The following is an 18,547-nucleotide window of genomic DNA, read 5'->3' on the forward strand; positions in this document are numbered from 1 at the left end:
CACAGCAACCCACCCAGTGCTGTCCACGACGAAGGAACATCGCACGCCACGACCCTCCCGGGCCGGCACCATACAGTGACATCCCTGATTTCACTACACATACATCGACAGTAAAAGGGTGATACACACACTTATGTGAATAGCTCTTATTAAAGTAATATCCTAATATATGAGGTTGGTGTAATACTTGAATCATACTTTATCAAGCTGCTGTTTCAGTCAACTTGTAAAATTAATAATAATTGTTTATACTGTCACTGAGATGCAAGGAAGATCTTGATATTTTGGCTGACCAACTATCTTCAAGATAAATTGAGAATTAAGTGTTTTTGAATAACCTTGGTGGTTGAAGTTTGGCGGTGGGTGGTGTCAGATCCTCTGGGGTGCAATGAGCAATCAGTGTTTGCATTTTTTGACTTAAAGCTCTCGTGACTGCAGGAATTTATATTTTTTTGTTTTTTTTGGTAAAGCCACGTACCCTTGCGCTACACCCATCTCAAACCTATATAAATCCTGCTTCAGCAGCTCTCCCACTATATTTTTTCCTGCCTCAGCAGCTCTCCCACTATATTTTTTCACCTGATGACGATTGCTTGTTGTTGCGATCGAAACGTCGTGATATTTTTTAATTTTCTAAAATTATTTTTATATCTACGTGGCTTTACCGAAAGACCCAAAGAATATAGTGTTTGCATTGTTTTGAATGCATTCTATAAATTAATATGCAGATTGTCTGACCGAAGTGTGCCAACTCCACATGTCTGACCCATTGCTCTTCATAATCGAATTCAGTTTTCTAAATGCTCCATAAAGAGGAAACACACATGGTGATCTATTTATAGACAGCTCACTCAAATCTAATAGAACCTCTAACTCTCCACTGAACAGGTGATTGAATATTGTGAAGGCGATGGCTCCATACATTACAAAGGGGAGATTTAAAATACTTAACAAGTGTATTGGGATTTGTGGGAGACTAGATGCTTTGAAATATGAATATAAATGCTTTCAGTGTAATATCTCCATGTTATTGTAATGGGTTGTCTATAAATGGATCGCCCTCTTATGATTTGCTGTGAATCGGAATGTTGCCCACGAGCACTCTGGTCGAGGTGGCACACGGACCTCCTTTTGTTAGGGTTCCCTCAGATTAATTTGGTGGTTCAACCAGGAGCATTTTTTTCTAAATCTGCCTTTATCCGGGGAAATGCATTTCGCGTTGATGTTGGCGTTGCGCAGCGCTCGTCGTACATCACTCCGCCCAGAAGGTCACCGGTAAAAAAAATGTAAAGTACATTGAGGAAGCACATATAAAACAAAAGCAATATCAATTTTGAGTAAAAGCTTTCGTGATTGCAGGGATTCATATTCTTAGTTCTTTCGGTAAAGTCACGTAGAAGGGAAATAATAAAATAATATTAATATAAAACAATAAAAATTCTCACGACGTTGCGACTGTAACACAAGCAAACCGGACAAACCGCCACTTTTTTCAAATTTTCTTTCTGTGGATTTCACACCTGATGATGATTGCTTGTGTCGCAGTCGAAACGTTGTGAGGATTTTTATTGTTTTATATTTATATTATTTTATTATTTCCCTTCTACGTGACTTTAACGAAAGAACCAAGAATATAAAAGTAATATATATAAAATAAACACATAGCACACAATATCCCTGCAATGTATATAGCATTGGAAGTATAACCAAGCACAGGAGTGAAATGATATTTTAAGTGTCAGTCCACTATTTTAATGCACGCCACGACAGCCTTTGGAGGTGTAATTGTTTTTTTGCAATTGGGTGACGTCTGTTATATTGGGGGGGGGGGGGAAGGCATCCAATGCACGTGTTCTTAAAAATAAATACGTCTTATTCTATATAATAAAAGATAGCGGTTTGGACATTAACTTGGAAACAGCTGCATACATCTGTGGGAGTTCTTCAATGCCATGGTGTGGCAAGAAGAGGGGGGAAACACCACTTTATATAGTCAATGAACTCTGGGAAGTTGCACAACACTGTTATATAATAACCAGAACCTGGCACAGATTACAGTGGAACATCTGAAAATAACAAGCCCTGGACAGGATGAGGGGCCCACCACAGGAGGAAATGTGTTTGGGGGGGAAAAAAGGGGGCAAAGACTTGACAAAGTCTGCATGAATATCGAATGCACTGAATGCCATGCATATTAAGGGCGTTACCGGGATTTCCTCACCAAGGCTAGTCGGCTGGAGCAATATCAATATCGAATGTGCATGTCTTATAAGTAAGAGAAATAAGTAAAAGAGGGAGAAGTAAAAGTTCAGCCCTGGATTCAATGCTCAGGCCACTGCTTGGCAGAAGGGCCTCTACTAAAGGGAGTTGTAGAGAGCCCATAAGGAGGGTATTTTTGGCCTACTTTTGCACACGTTCTCTAAAGTACAGTACTCTGACGATTAATAGTCATACTAACTCCATTTATTTTCTGATTGTACAATGAATAACAAAACGTTCTCCTTTTCAGACTAAGATATAAACAAGGGTGCTTACACAACCCCTTTGCATATAAAACAAAACTGGGACAACTGGAGCTTGGAGTTCTTGGCATTATGAAATAATTATCAGCGTGTGGGGGTTGCAACCGTCGAAAATATGACTCATTGGCCAGACTCCTTCCTTCCTGGCCCCACAGACGTTTAGTCTAGGCATAAGAGCCTCCTCTCTCTGCAACATACAACCTTTTTTTTCCTCTTTAGAAAACCGACATACCTAACTTTATATTCAGCTTCATCATATATTCATAAAAGGTCAAAGTGCATCGATGCTCAAATGAGCTTTGAGCATTTGCTCATCCCTGTTAGTGACACTTAGTACGACAGGAAAAAAAAATCCACATTCACATACGGGGGCCATACTGTCCATAGGATGAACCACCATTGACTTCTCATAAAGTAATAGTTATAACAATGTTATTTCTTCATCGAGACTCACTGAGTGTCAGGCCTCTTTTATAATTAGAGCCCTGCATTAAGATCTTTGGCGAATCCCTTTTGAACTATTGTTTTGAACGTAGGAGAGAACACAGCATGAATACAAGGGGATATAACGCTCAAAGGTCCACACAGTTTGGTTTATGAACCCACTTGCTGCACTGCCTTCTGGCCAACTGACAACTGAGGAATTGTCGGAGTTTTCCAAATCTCTGTGATCCACGAATGATATCACTAGATCCCAGGCATCTTTCTCGACGCCTGGCTATCATTTGTCGTCCTTCCCCCACACCTCCAATTAGCATACATACATTAAGTGGGACCATTACATTTATTGAAACATTCCTCTTACAGTAGACATCATAAGTCCACATTTAAGTACATTAATATATCCCTATATGAAATGTAAAAAGCACTATTAAAAATAAGTTCAGATAAACAACAAACAATATGTAGCTTCTGTGGGATTTTTTTTATTTTATATCTCAATTTGAAGCAAACAAAAGCAGAGTCTTTGCTAGTTTAAATAATCCTGTCTGGAGAATCGGCATCTGTCCAACTCAATTGCCTCTCCTGTAAGTTGTGCAAATATTCAAAATACTTCACATTCTAAATGAAAAAGGGGAGGCTTTTCCATTGCAGCAAACTGCACCAAAACCATTAATTATTCAAACCAGTCTAGGTTTCTGATAGATTATTACATCGCCGAACAATGCAAATGGCCCAGTTAAATTATAAAGGAGATTCCATTATTAGTGCTCTTCCAAGAGCACAATTAATTCTCTTTGTATGTTATATTCCAACTGTCAGCCGCTAATTACACCACGGCACTTACAAGCCGGCGCTGTCCCAAGACCAAACATGTTGCGCGTGCGGTGACATCAAAAGGTCAGGTCATAAAAAAATTAGGTGCATTGCTATAATGTGAACCCTTCGCATGAATGGGTTCCCAGCAAGGGCACGTCACTTGCATTCCCATTTCCAAGTGATATATGCTTGCGGGTCCTGCATCCAGGACTGCTGGGTGCTCAGCTCCCTGCTGCTTAGCACTGCTTTCTCCAGACCTGCAGCGTCCAGTGATCGCACACAGTTGTGCAAGTCGCACCAACGTTTCAATTACGGAAATGTCCCTTCCTGCTTTGCTATTGTTCAAGCCCTATTGCCGTCTGTTGTGGTGGCGGAGGCCTGTAATAACAAAGCTACTTGGAGTTTGGGTTGGGGGATCATGCAATGATGGAGTCATCGTGTAATGTTGTTATTGCTAGTGAGGTGCTTGTATTAGGCAGTGCAGCAAGCAGGTTTGTCGATCTGTCTATGCTAATTTTGAGCGTTTTCTACCAGTATGTGTGCGTTTATTCATGCTCTGCAGTTATCCTTTTTTTAATATACTCAAAAAGAAAGTTGCCTAACACCTTAGTTAGAACCCTTCACAAATATATATATTATTGTAGGCACATATTTCTTACAATGATGAGGATCATGACTGTTCACTTGGCAGACTGGATCAGCTTGCCACCCACTGCTCTGCTTGTCAATGTGCTTGAGGCAGGCATCCTTTTGGGCTGTCAGTGTTGCCACTTACACTGACAGACAGCTGATAGCACACAAAAGCCGACTGCATGTCAGCTCTGTGCATTCCGTGGGACGGCTCTCTGTAGGCTGCACTATGCATGCTGACGACTTTGGGATCGCCGCTCGTTCCGATGAAGGCTCACAGGCTTCTGTACGTCAACTCATACCGGAGCTGACCAGATAACAGAGGTAATGTGTATACGATGCAATACAATGTGTATTTATCACACCATCTCAAGAAACAGTAGCCAAATATATTTTTTGAGAGAGAAAGAGATGCATTCACTCATAGGCATAGGAGAAAAGGAAGGTCTTGAGTCTGGACTGCACAGGCAAAGGGAATCGACAGCATGGATGGTTAAGAGAAGGGAATTCCAGACAATGGGGGCAGCTTCGTGGAATGAGTGACCTGCTGAGAGAAGGTTAATTGGAGGCTTCGACAGAAAGCCTTGGTTGCTCGAGTTGAGAGTGTATGGAGACGAGTAGAGTGAGATGAGTGGAGAGAAGTATGCAGGGGCGTGTCTGCGGAGGACCGTAAATACAGTGCAATCTTAAAATTGATCCAGGATTTGAATGGAAGTCAGTAGAAGGATTTCAGTATTGGAGAAAACCTGAGCAATGCAGGAAGGGCATTATGCCCGAGTGCTAAGCATGTAACTATGCATCAATTCGTTGATTAGATTCCTAAGGTTATGATTAAGAATATGTATTGAATCACGAGTATTGGAATCTATTTTTCATTATAGATGTAATTTACGTGAAAATTATATACTCGTGTTACATTTGTGCTAATGGAGTGAACAAACCCTTAGAAAGAACAAATTGGAAGCAATACACATGAGATACAAAAACAAGGCATTAATAAATTATTGGATAGAGTTGCTACCACGAATAAAAACAATTGATCAAATTGCTATCGAGGTGGGTGTAAATAATTATTTCCATTAGGTCTCTAAATGTAACTTTGTTGTGACTTTCTGACCCACCCCTACTGGACATCTGTAAAAAAAGAGCTTCATAGCTCATCAGATTTATCTGGGATGACGATTCTGATTCTGAACACCACACGGAAGCAGTGTGGTCTGCCGTTCAACACAAAGGTTTTTGCTCTGTTATGCACAGCCGTGCCAAGTCGATGGATACTCAACAGACATAGGCGAGTATACACAAGTGGATTCTGCAAGTGATATTGCAACCCTAGCCCTAGCCAGCACATCGCAAAGGAAATGTACAGACGGAGTGAGGAGACCCGACTGGAGATGCCAGTAAATGACGATCTTGGCCACAACATAATATCGGGTCGCACTTATTACACACAAAGTGCTTGCCACAAATGAACAACAATACCTTGCTGATCTCGCCAAGGAGCACACATTATCATGTGAACTCCAGTCATCTTCGCAGCAATGGCTTTTGGCTAACCATCAAACAAAGACGGTCACTGCATCGGGCGCTTTCAGATGTGCTTCTGCGGCCGTCTGGAACGCTCTTCCTTCCAATCATGAGAAGCCACTGAAGCTATGCACTTTAAAATTTCGACTGAAAAATAATTTCTTTCGAACTGATTTCTGAGTTTAGTGTGTTGTTCTTCTCACCCACCTCTATTTAGCACGCTTTGCTATGTACGGTGCGAAAGAAGTTCAACATACATATCAGTGGTTTCAGAAATGCTATCTTTGGAAGAAACCTGTGAATGATGCAATCGTAGTAAGAGACGGAGAAGACATACAAGACGCATAACACCAGAATGCTCAAGTGCCATATATGGACAAAGACAATGGGTCTGGTGCCAGAGATATAAGGTCTGGATCTCTCCATAGACTATGAGTGGACTCTATGAAAAACTAAAATTTAACAGGATTTAACCCGGTGGCACTGTGGTTAGACTGCTTGACCCACAATTTTAAGTTGAGAGATAAATCCTAGTTGGAGGTTTACTCAACTTATAATTTATCTGATGGATACAAAAGTGTACCACTGCTTGGGCAGTAGAGTCATCCTATGGAGAGACTGCCATTGGAATGTTTGAATTCCACGTCTACCATTGGAAACTAGCCTTTTGCCCGTCCAAGGACGGGTGTATTGCAGTAAATCTGAAACTTGCAAGCGAAAAGCAGACCGCGACGTGATATTCACTGCAACCATTCGTGTGCAATTTGTAAGGGCGCGGTGACACAGACTTATTTCATTTTAAGGTTATAATCCCTTGTTCATCATGACGTCCTTTTTACTTTGATGTCTCAACAGCGTTATGGAGATCGCGTGACGTGAGGGTTCTGCCTTTGTAGTGAGGGCTGTGAGTTCACGCCGAGGAGGGGGGAGGAGGCGCCTCGCCCCCCCCCATGTGGAGTGACGTCACCCGCTAATAATTATGAATGGAGGGGGGTGTCCATTTGGAGGACGTCACCTGTTAATGATTATTAATGAGGGGGACTGTTCATGTGGAGTTAAATCACCTGCTCATGATTAATAATGAGTGGGAGGGTGCGCCATGTGGAGTGATGTCACCCGCTCATGATTATTAATGAGGGGGGGGGGGTCCATCTGGAGGACGTAACCTCTTCATGATTATTAATGAGGGGGGCTGGTCGATGTTGAGTAACGTCACGAGCGTTAAGGACAGACATTCCTGGGTGATTCTTGACTTAAAGCTTTCGTGACTGCAGGAATTCATATTCTTTAGGTCTTTCGGTAAAGTCATGTCGATAGGTTAAAATTAATAAAATAAAAATAAAATAAATACATTTTATTTGTATTAATTTGAACCTATCTATGTGGGTTTAATACGGAGGCTTTCACGACCAATATCATCCATAATAGAGGTTTTTGGGTTAGATCGCGTAAATATATAAATGTGTCGTTAAAAACCCATCACCACCCGACACAGCCAACTAGTAAGGGTTGTCACGTAAACAATGATGCACAAATCAACAGGGAATTGAATACCAAAACCAAATCAAATAACAAGAGCATTGAAACTGCCCAAGTAATTAAAACGATCAAAATACCCTACATTGCGGGAGTAACTGATAAACTAGCCAGATGTTTGGAAAAACAAAACATCCGAGTCAGATTTGGCATGGCACATATGTAGTGTTGTACAGACGGACTCTTCAACGTCTTTTGTAGCACACACTTTTATTCGTCTTATTAACACAGTCCCTATGCACTGAGGGGTATACGGTCCCCTCACCCGTTACACTCAGAACGTACAAGCCCCCGTACCCTACAGGCTACTTAATATCCCGCTCTTTCAGTGTCCTCTGACTGGACCTAGGGAGATGTCTCCCGACCACTGGTTACTCTCAACCCTAGCCCTGATAAGGGCTGGAGGGCTTGGTCCAGGGTCCTAGGCTTCTTCCGCCGTCTTGGGTCTTCGTGTAGTCCAACTCCCCGAGAGCTCTCAGCGCTCTGGCTTTATACTTGTTCGTGGCCGGGTTGTCCAATCCCCGGCCACCTTGTGTAACCCTGTGATTGGTCGTTCCCAATATGCTTTTCGATCCCAATTCACCCTATCTGACCCTGACCGTTTGGTCACGCGGGAAAACCTTGTTTACGGTCAGCTCTCACAGCTTGTGAGACCCTGACCGTTAGTTTGAGCGGGAAAACCTTGTTAACGATTTGCTCTCCGAGTTTGTGAATATCGAGTGGGTAACTCTACTACATCAGAAAATCCCCATCAATGAATCAAAGTGTGTGTGTGCCACAACCAACAAGAACAGGAACATCCAACAAGAACAGGAACACCCACTATAAATACCCCCCCCCCATCAACAACACAACATATGTACATGGTCAGAACCAATCACAAATAACGACATTCGCGACGCACAACGCATGCAGCATTCAGCTGCCGCAAAAAAAATGATGGGCAATCAAGAAAAGCGACGCGATCTAGCCCGTGTGTATTTCGCGGGCCCGTCGTAGGGGATGGGTGCCCCTTTCCGGGCTGCAGGCTGACCAGGCATCCTGGCAAAAATGTCAGCAGGGGCAGGAGGCCTCTCTGCGTGGACCCTTGGAGCAGACGGGTCGGGCAGCCTGGCAAACATGTTGGGCGGGTCAGGCATCCTGGTAAACATGTTGGGCGGGTCAGGCATTTTGGCAAACATGTTGGGCGGGTCAGGCATCCTGGCAAACATGTTGGGTGGGTCAGAAGGTCTCTTTGCAGAGACTCTTGTTGTAGACGGGTCAGGCATCCTGGCAAACATGTTGGGCGGCTCACGGGGCCTTCGTGCAGAGACTCGTGGCTCGCACGGCTCCCTCAGTCCCGCATCATCTGCGGAAGGAATGAGACGTCTGCGCTGTGGATTAGGTACCAACGGGGCGACATCCAGCTCGTCGGGCATATCACACGCTCGGCCCTCGTGTTTTGAGTGTGACGCAGAGCCGCGCGGAGCAACAAATGGCTTCAGACGAGAGGGGTGCACGAACCAGCGCCGTCGTCCCCAACGTATCTTAACACACTGTGGGCGCATTACCTGGACCACCTCAACCGGACCCCGCCATGGTTTTAGGAGTTTAGCCGATGTGGACACCGGCACCTGGGGGCAATGAAGCCACGCCATATCACCTGGAGCCCACTGATGCACGGACGTGCGCGGGGCCTGCAACCTCGAATTTGCCCGCTGGCGGGAAGCGGAATTTTCGATCGCCGCATCACGAGCCTCAGACAGCTTTTGCAGGTTGAACCGCAAATGGTCAGTGAGCTTCGATGACTGTGGAAGCTGCTCTATCCCAAGCCGCACATCAGCGGAGGGAATGGCCTCCCTGCCATACATTAGGAAAAATGGGGAGAACCCTGTCGCTGCATGTGGCGCCATGCGGTAAGCAGCGAGGACCCCTGGGATCTGCAGGTCCCAGTCTACGTGGGATTCGTCAACCTGATGGCATAGCATAGAGGTGAGGGTTCTATGCAACCGCTCCACCATGCCATCTGTTTGGGGGTGATAGGGCGAAGTGCGCACCTTCTTAGTGCCCAACAGGCGGCATACCTCACTCAGCAGGGTACTTGAAAAATTTCTTCCCTGATCGGTCAGCAACCGTTCTGGAGCGCCCTTGTCCAGCACATAGCCTTGAACAAAGGCGTCCACCACGGCTGCTGTCGACTGGTTGGGGAGGGCCCAGGCCATAGGCCACCGTGTAAAATACTCCACCCCAACCAGAAGGTACTTGTTACCACGAGGCGTTGTAGGAAAAGGCCCCAAAATGTCGAGAGCAACCAGCTCGTTCACACGGGATACCGTGATGGGCTGCAGCGGTGGGCATGCCGGCTTCGCTGGAGGTTTACGTTGCGCACATTGGGTGCAGCCCATTAAAATATCAGTTACGTCGCGAAGCATGCCCGGCCAGTAAAATTGTAATCTTAGCAACCCAATGGTTTTATGCACACCCAGGTGCGACAATCGCTCGTGTGCCGCGCACACAGCCGAACACCGCAAAGCCGATGGCACTACAATTTTGTACTGGCAAGAATCAGCATCCCAATGCATGAGCAGACCGCGGCGCATGGCAAAAGAGTTCGATTTACTTGAACGTGAGGACGAATCACATGCGCGACGACGCAGAGGCACCAATGACGCATCGTTCATTTGGTGCCGACCCCATTCGTCCAACGTTATCCCCAGCAAGTCGTCACTTGCTGGCGGATTTTCGTGGTCCGCACCCGGCGCAGGATCGGAAGGAAGGGCAGCAGAAACCGTTTCAGGAGGTGCAACCGGGCGTACTATTTGCGGTTTGCACCGGCCAGAACCCGTGAAACAGGCGCATTGTTCTGACGGGAGGCGAGATAGCGCATCCGCATTACTGTGCTGTGTGCCCTTACGGTAAATCACCATAAAATTGTAGTCCTGGAGGACTTCAATCCATCGGGAGGGCTGGCCAGACGGTTGGTCAATGCGCAAAGCGTATTGTAACGCAGAGTGATCGGAGCGCACGGTAAACCGTTGACCGTACAGGTATGGCCTGTATTGTTGTATAAAGTAAACAATGGCCAGCAGCTCGCGTCGGATTACGCAATAACGTTGCTCTGCAGGGGACAAAACCCTGCTTCCATAGGCAACCACCCTCTCAATGCCATCAACGATTTGGGACAGCACCCCGCCGATCCCGGTGTTACTGGCATCGGTGTCCAGAATAAACGGCTTTGCGAAATCGGGGTAAGCCAGGGGCGGTGCTGCTACAAGAGCATTCCGTAAGGAGTCAAATGCGGCCTGTTCCGCGTCTCCCCAATGAAATTTCAGCCCTTTTGCTGTAAGAGCGTGTAGTGGCTTGGCGATTGTAGCGAAACCAGCCACAAAACGTCGGTAGTACGACGCGAACCCGATAAAACTGCGAACATCCCCAGCAGAGGTGGGGGTAGGCCATTGGCTGACACATTTAGTCTTTTCAGGGTCTGTGGAAATACCCGAGCGGCTGACTATGTGGCCCAGATAGCGCACAGATTCCCGCAGAAGGTGGCACTTTTGCGGCTTAAATTTGAGGTTCGCAGCTCGCATTTTTTCGAAGACAGCGCGCAACCGTTCAATGTGTTCGTTGAACGTGCGGCCAAAGACAATAACGTCATCAAGATAAATCAGGCATGAGTCCCACTGGAGCCCAGCGAGGACCAGCTCCATGAGCCTCTGAAACGTCGCTGGGGCCGAGTGGAGCCCCATGGGCAATCTATTAAACTCGAAGAGGCCCTGTGGTGTCCGAAAAGCAGTCTTTGGCTTTGACGCTTCGTCGAGGGGGAGTTGCCAAAACCCTGACAGAAGGTCCAAAGTGGAAAAATAGCACGCCCCTGCCAGGGCATCCAATGACTCATCCATACGTGGCAGAGGATATGCGTCAGCTACGGAAATTTTATTCAGGCGCCGAAAGTCTACACAGAATCGAAGACTGCCATCGTGCTTTTTCACCAGCACTATCGGAGCACTCCAGGGGCTGTTTGAAGGAGAAATTATATCAGCCGCCAGCATGTCGTCAACTGCCCATTTAACATGCTGTTTCTCCGCAGGGCTGAGCCGAAACGGGTTTTGGCGGATAGGGGCAGAGTCACCGGTATCAATATGGTGACGCAGCAGCTTGGTGCAGCCAATATCAAATTGTGATTTGCTGAACACATCCGAGAATTCCCGCAAAAGAGTCCGCAAATCACTCTGCTGTGAGCCGGATAAATCGCCGGCATCAGCGCAGAGAGCGTCAATCCACCCCTCGTCACCGTTCTGAGGGCGAGGTTGCTGAGCGTTCGTTACGTGTCCGACAATCCCGGTCCCCAGGGGCGCGACTGTCGCATGAGCGAGCACTGTCCCCTGTGGAATGACGGTGTCTGACAGACCGACATTCAAAACTTGTATAAATGGCTCCCTGTCGCCCGCTACAAGAGTCTGTGCGGCCACCAACGAAAGGCTGTTAACTGCTGTGTTGGAAGGTCCCAATAAAATGCCATTTACCGAGGCGGTGGGAGCGAGCGGTTTCTTTAACCGTAAGGGGACGAGCATTTGTGCCCCTGGCGGAATGCGTACAGCGCAAGCCGCAAAAGCCTGTACGGAAGCATTTTCCGTCCGTGAACGCGTGGCCGCGGGTAAAAATGCCATCCGGCGGCCCGAGGGAAGTTCAATACATCCCTGATCGATAAGGATTTTAATGGGCATTTTGGCAAGAAAATCAGTTCCCAGAAGGCACGGCACCGCAAGGGAAGAAGACACAAAAACAGGTCCGGCCAATTTAATATCTCCAATGGCAATTTGCGCCCGAATTTGGCCGAGAATCCCCAGGGAACTTCCATTTGCAGCGAAAAATGGAACGAAAACCTTTTCCAAAGATCGACATCGCACGGGCAGTATATTGTAAATTAACTCGGAGATGATAGTGGCCGATGCACCGGTATCAACAAGCACGCGCACTTCCACCCCCTCAATCGAACCAACAACCACCGAGGAACCCGCCGTCGCTGCAACCACTCTATGGGCCAGCTCTGACCACTGCCCGGGTCGCAGTGGTCGCGAAGAGTCGGCCAAACGCCGCGTGTCATACGCCGTGTTCTGAGCGGAGTCAATGGTGTGTTGTGGTGTGTATGAGGGCCGAGCGTGTGGGGTGCCGCGACTTGCCTGGTTATGCTGCGCTGCTCTGGAAGCTCTGTAGTCCCGGTCTCGGGATCCGGCGGAGCGGCGGCGAGGTGCACGGCAGTCGGGAGAGAAGTGGCCTCGGCGGCCACAGTTGAAACACATCGCGTCGCCGCGGGGGAAGGGCCGTCCCCGCTCCCAGTCGTTGCGGCGACTGGTGCGATCCGGTGATCGCTGGGGCATCGCGCTGAACGTCGAGAAGACTCGATCAGGAGAGCGAGCGTTGTCCCTGCTGGCAGGCACCGATGTCGTAGCCGATGCGGTGATGGTCTCGTCCTGGTCCAGCATTAAGTGAGCATGAATGCTCCGGGCAGCTCGCAGTGAGCACATGTCCTCGTCATCCATGGCCTGGATGACAAGGCGCAGCCTCCTCGCCATCTCCAGCAGCTTCTGAAGGACGAGTGCGTCGATAGCCTCATCGTCCATGCGGGGGTAAGCTGCTCTTGCCATGGCGAGTAGCGCGGTGCGGAACGCCAATGGCGACTCCCTTGGCTTGCACCGTCTCTCGTAGAACTGGTGGCGTGTGGCGGAAGGAGGTCCGTAGACATCAGACAGCCGCTGAAGTGCTGCTTGTAGTGTCGCCCTTTGTCGCTTGGGAATGGAGATGAGTGCAGCGAGAGAGTCATCGTCCAAGGTGGCTGGCAGTGCACGAAGTGCTTGTGCATCCGACCAGCCCACCATCTCCTGGTGGCTGAGGAAGCGACGTTGAAATGCCGCCCAGTCGCCCCCTGTGGACGAAAATTCGCGAAAGACAGGCAGCCGCTGCTGTAGAGCAGCTGTGTCGTCGTCTTCGTCAAGCTCAGACTCGGTCCCGAACGCAGCGATGGCTTGGTCGACAACATGTACAGTACGGCGTCGCAGCCGTGATGACGCGGTGTTGCTGGAGGGTCCTGCAAAGGCAGCGTCGCTCTGCGATGACGCGGTGTGTCGTGATTGGCCCCCGGGGGTCCCAGCATGCACTTGGCTTTCGCCTCCACGTGACCCGTCGGCGGGAAAGACGACCTCTTCCGGGTTTGCGATGGCGGGGACATTCGCTGTCGGCCGTTCCTCCCCGCCCGCAGCCACCAGGGTAAGTTGCTCCAGGATGGCTGCTGCAGCATGCAGCAGCTGGGCGAGGCGGGCGTGAGCAGCCTGGGTGCCGTCGCTCGCGGCGATCGGCTGCACAGCTGGTGGTGGGGCGGCTGGCAACACGCCAACATCTTCAGCGCCGCCCGCAGCACCCACAGGTGAGTCGGAGCTTGCATCATCGGCACTTCGCGTGCGGTTCGTTCGTCTTGTTTCCATCTTCTGACGCCAATGTAGTGTTGTACAGACGGACTCTTCAACCTCTTTTGTAGCACACACTTTTATTCGTCTTATTAACACAGTCCCTATGCACTGAGGGGTATATGGTCCCCTCACCCATTACACTCAGAACGTACAAGCCCCCGTACCCTACAGGCTACTTAATATCCCGCTCTTTCAGTGTCCTCTGACTGGACCTAGGGAGATGTCTCCCGACCACTGGTTACTCTGAACCCTAGCCCTGATAAGGGCTGGAGGGCTTGGTCCAGGGTCCTAGGCTTCTTCCGCCGTCTTGGGTCTTCGTGTAGTCCAACTCCCCGAGAGCTCTCAGCGCTCTGGCTTTATACTTGTTCGTGGCCGGGTTGTCCAATCCCCGGCCACCTTGTGGAACCCTGTGATTGGTCGTTCCCAATATGCTTTTCGATCCCAATTCACCCTATCTGACCCTGACCGCTTGGTCACGCGGGAAAACCTTGTTTACGGTCAGCTCTCACAGCTTGTGAGACCCTGACCGTTAGATTGAGCGGGAAAACCTTGTTAACGATTTGCTCTCCGAGTTTGTGAATATCGAGTGGGTAACTCTACTACACATAAAACACAGATATTAATATATGGTACAAAAGATGTATTACCGAAGCTATCAACAGAAGGTGTGTACAGGATTAACTGCACGTGTGGTAAATGTTATGTTGGGCAAACAGGACGAATGATCAGCACGAGACTAAAAGAACATCAGAGAAATATTCAATTCTCCCAAATGCAACTGTCAGCAGTAGCAGAACACACGTGCTAACAAGGACACTCAATTGATTTTGATAATGTTGAAGTTTTGTGTAAAACTAGCTACTACTGGCCAAGACTAATTAGAGAATCTATCGAAATTGAAACAAATAAAAATAGCTTGAATCGTTCGGATAGCTACCGCCTTAGTGCTGCGTGGAAGCGAATAATCAAATAATACATTATTTAAATGCATGCCTACAAAGGGCAGCGTACGGCAATAGGGATTACCGTTGGTAGGGCTATTTTAATAAACAGAATAGACAGGAAGGACAAGTTCAAAGGGCTCGCATAATGCACATGCATAATGTACGTTGCCTCAGTAACCCCCCCCCCCCCACATTGTGCAAGAGCGCAGAAGTGTGGTCAACAGATCTACGCCTCTATATAAGGAACTAAACAGGTGGACTTCTCCACAAATCTGGCTGTCGCCTGATGAAGCTAGTTGTAATTACTGGCGAAACGTCATACTCAGTTTGTAAATGTTGTGGCTTGGCTCTCCAACACACCGGTGTGCCGTACTGGTGATGAATTGGTATGTTCTGTTTACGTGACAACCCTTACTAGTTGGCTGTGTCGGGTGGTGGCGGGTTTTTAACGACACATTTATATATTTACGCGATCTAACCCCAAAAACCTCTATTATTGACTCTCTATGTGACTTTACCGAAAGACCCAAAGAATATTCCTGGGTGATTATAGTAGGTATGAGGGTCACCCCCAAGCCCATGTTGTGTGGAGACAATAACTTGTGAACATAAACTAAACAATAGTTTTTCTTGTTCATCATCACAACATCAGCATCCATTTTAAAGTGTACTCTATAACAATTCAAATAAGGACTTAAGTCAACACGAAAGCCTTTGAAAGTGTCCTTTTGTTTATGCAGTCATCTTATAGTGACACCTTCAACAAGAGGATAGGAAGCCAGACTTTAACTATAAATACAGCAGGGAAGCCAAGCCACGTCAATGTGTTTGCGACAAAAAAAGCAATATTCAAAACGGCTGTGTTTATTATAAACTCCAATGTTTCAGAACACCGTGTATTTGAGACTTAAAAAAACCTAAAATTAATCAACCAAAGAGCCATAGATTCACTCTAAATTAAAATCTGACGCTGTTGCAAACCAAACTGCAATTTGACAAAAAGGTCTTTACGTTTAAGTTGAATGTACCCCTTCATATTGCTTTACCAACGTGCTTATAACTTGCGCCACACAATATATTCCCAGGATCTCAATGGCTAACATACTTAGCTCAATGTATAGCCTGAAATTTGACATGGATTCCAGCTCAAGCATAGACTTTACAACAACATTAGAAGCCGTGGTGATTTCCGAGGGCTCTCAAGTCTCCTACCTCTGCGCTGTACGCCGCCGTTCGTTTTCAAAGCTTAAATGGACCTCTTTTGTTGATGAGCTAGGAATCTTGTTCATCTACAAGCTTCCAGTTGATGGCACCGTGGGTGGCGCTTGATGCAAGCCTTTGAGCCGCGTGTTGGAATTAGGTGGAGCCGGAGGGGGGAAACCAGCAAAGGAAGAAAAAAAAGCTGGCACGTGCTACCTAATCTAAAAAAAACTCACGAATATTTTAAGTAGTTGTATTTCTCTGGGGTAAAATAATGCAGGTGATTACTTACAATCTATTATTTTCACAGGCCATCTGTCCTTCCGCAACATTACGAAAAGCAATGTCCTCTGGAGCCGAGCCCTTTTGGCGAGTGTCCCTGCTCAGCAAAGGGCCTCCTCGGACAATGCCGCGACTAAACGTCAGAGCACCCTCGGAATAAATTGCTTATTACAGAAAGCTTCTGTGCAATCAATTGTTTTTGTATGACATTCTTTAATGAGTTTTCCAATTGCCAAAAATAACTATTTCATTTACTGTCACACAAAAACTGGACCGGAGAGACAGAAACCCTTCACCTGCCCGCACGAAACAGGCAGTTGGCCTTTATTTGCATTGTTCTGACACGTTGGATTTGGGCCTCTCTGCATCACGGGTTGTGTCATTTATAAACTTCACACATTGCTTCATCATGGGACCTCCTTTGCCAGTACCAGAATATGAGAATAAGTTTTTCCCCTTTTATCTGGCAATAAAACATGGGTTAAGTTGTTAAAACATGGGTTAAGTTGTTAAAACACCAAACTGAAACCTTTTACAAGGAATCATGTCTGCATTAACCACAATACTTGTGGTCAAAATGCAAAAAAAACCATACTCTGATAATAATAAATGCATTGTCTATGAAACTGATTGGTCCACACCAGAGACGGCTTTCTTTTGAGCCTCGTCTCAAGCGGTGTTAGACCAGAGAACGCCAAAAGGCGTACACAGCACAAAGACAATGCACTATCAGAGTAAATGAGAGCTCGGGTGAGCATCTACATCATGGGACCTCCTTTGTCAGTACCAAAACATAATAGGTTTTGCCCCTTTTTTCTGGGAACACAACTGAAACCTTTTTTACAAGGAATCATGTCTGCTATACCACAATACTTGTGGACTATTCGTTTAGATATAACGCACTCTCTACCTGTAACATGCAGTGCTGAGGAGGTATTATTCAAACAATCCCTTTCACTGTGTGGAATCTTTCCCACCAATCTATTGAAGAAATGTCAGGTTTCAAGTTTATTTTCTTTAACCAGGTGAGAACCCAAGAGACGAGGGTCGTCTCAGTTTCTAGAGTGACCTGGGTCATTCATATCACAAAAAGCAATAAAATATGGCAATGAAGCACACAAAAAATAACAACCCCATTCATTTTAAAAAGTAACTGTAAAAACACTGCTACCTCCATAGAAAAAAAACAAATTCAAATTAGTCGAGTGGCTTGAGTCCACTAAACAGTGCCCTGCCAAGTATAACAAGAACATAGCTCAGGGTAGTCATCACAAAAATGCACTTCGGAGTGAAACCCACATTTTTGCTACAGATCCACTGACAGCATTGGCAGCCAAGCAGGGATTGTGAACGAACAGTTATTTTCAGATGGAGACTGAATCATTTTGCATCTTAATTATAAAAATGTGTTTTACAAGTTTATGCTCTAATATATTGATAATTTGGGTAATGTACTTTGCTTAGAAAAAACTGATTACATTTTAATATTGCGTTTTCCTCCGAACCTGGAATAATTGTTTTTGTAATGGTATTTCTCAACCTGTTTTTTGTACCCTTCGTATATTCATGCCAGGTCGTCCTTGAAAAATAAAATTGAGGCCTCATCTAGAACACATAGCTTCAAACAGCTCTCACATGGTGAAATAAAGGCAACTACCATACTTCTTTGCTTCAGGCACGTGTGGTAGAGTAGACCAATCTCATGGAGGCCCGTCTGCCGGCATTGGCTTGAGTAAGTAAATCCACGGCTGCACCATCGTTACGTTTTTACGTTCACGACCAATGATGAGGGTAAAATGGCATCAACACGTGCTTGAGTACACCACAGCCATAGCAGACTGGAAGTGGCAGCTTACCTTGGCCATCTGTGCTTGCACACCATTGGCCTTGAGGGCCGACACTGCCTTCTGGGCTGCGGCTGGGCTGTCGAAATCCACAAAGCCGTACCCTGTGGTGACATGGTGACAACATTGGGAACAAAGTCGTATACGCACATTATTAAAAAATCACAACCTGCTTTGTGCAAACAGCACCGAGTGTGTATATACATATGTTTGTGCATTGCTCAGACTTGGAAAAAGAGGAAGTCACCAAGTAGTCCAACACAGACAGGTCACGAACACCAAGCTCAGCAGGGTAGGTCACAGTCACCCAATTATGGCATGCGCTTTCATGCGTATCGCATCAAAGCCATATACAGACG

The 18,547-nt window shown here is 46.8% G+C and overlaps 2 protein-coding genes across 10 annotated transcripts in view; both read right to left on the reverse strand.

The window, feature by feature from the left end:
• Nucleotides 1-18,547, reverse strand: part of LOC144931565 (RNA-binding motif, single-stranded-interacting protein 3-like) — a 317,683-nt gene that overhangs the window by 30,525 nt on the left and 268,611 nt on the right. For all 9 annotated transcript variants that reach the window (XM_078855595.1, XM_078855566.1, XM_078855576.1 and 6 more), the window contains one exon: nt 18,201-18,292. In XM_078855595.1, coding sequence (XP_078711721.1) covers nt 18,201-18,292 — 92 coding nt within the window. The remainder of the gene's footprint in view (nt 1-18,200; nt 18,293-18,547) is intronic.
• LOC144943724 (uncharacterized) lies at nt 7,657-13,933 on the reverse strand. Its single transcript, XM_078871543.1, has 2 exons — nt 12,635-13,933; nt 7,657-8,823 (listed from the first exon to the last, which is right to left on the reverse strand). The coding sequence occupies exons 1-2, from the start codon at nt 13,931-13,933 to the stop codon at nt 8,809-8,811; spliced, it is 1,314 nt and encodes a 437-aa protein (XP_078727669.1). The 3' UTR covers nt 7,657-8,808.

The sequence above is a fragment of the Lampetra fluviatilis genome, chromosome 1 (genome assembly GCF_964198595.1).
Source record: "Lampetra fluviatilis chromosome 1, kcLamFluv1.1, whole genome shotgun sequence".
NCBI lineage: Eukaryota > Metazoa > Chordata > Hyperoartia > Petromyzontiformes > Petromyzontidae > Lampetra > Lampetra fluviatilis.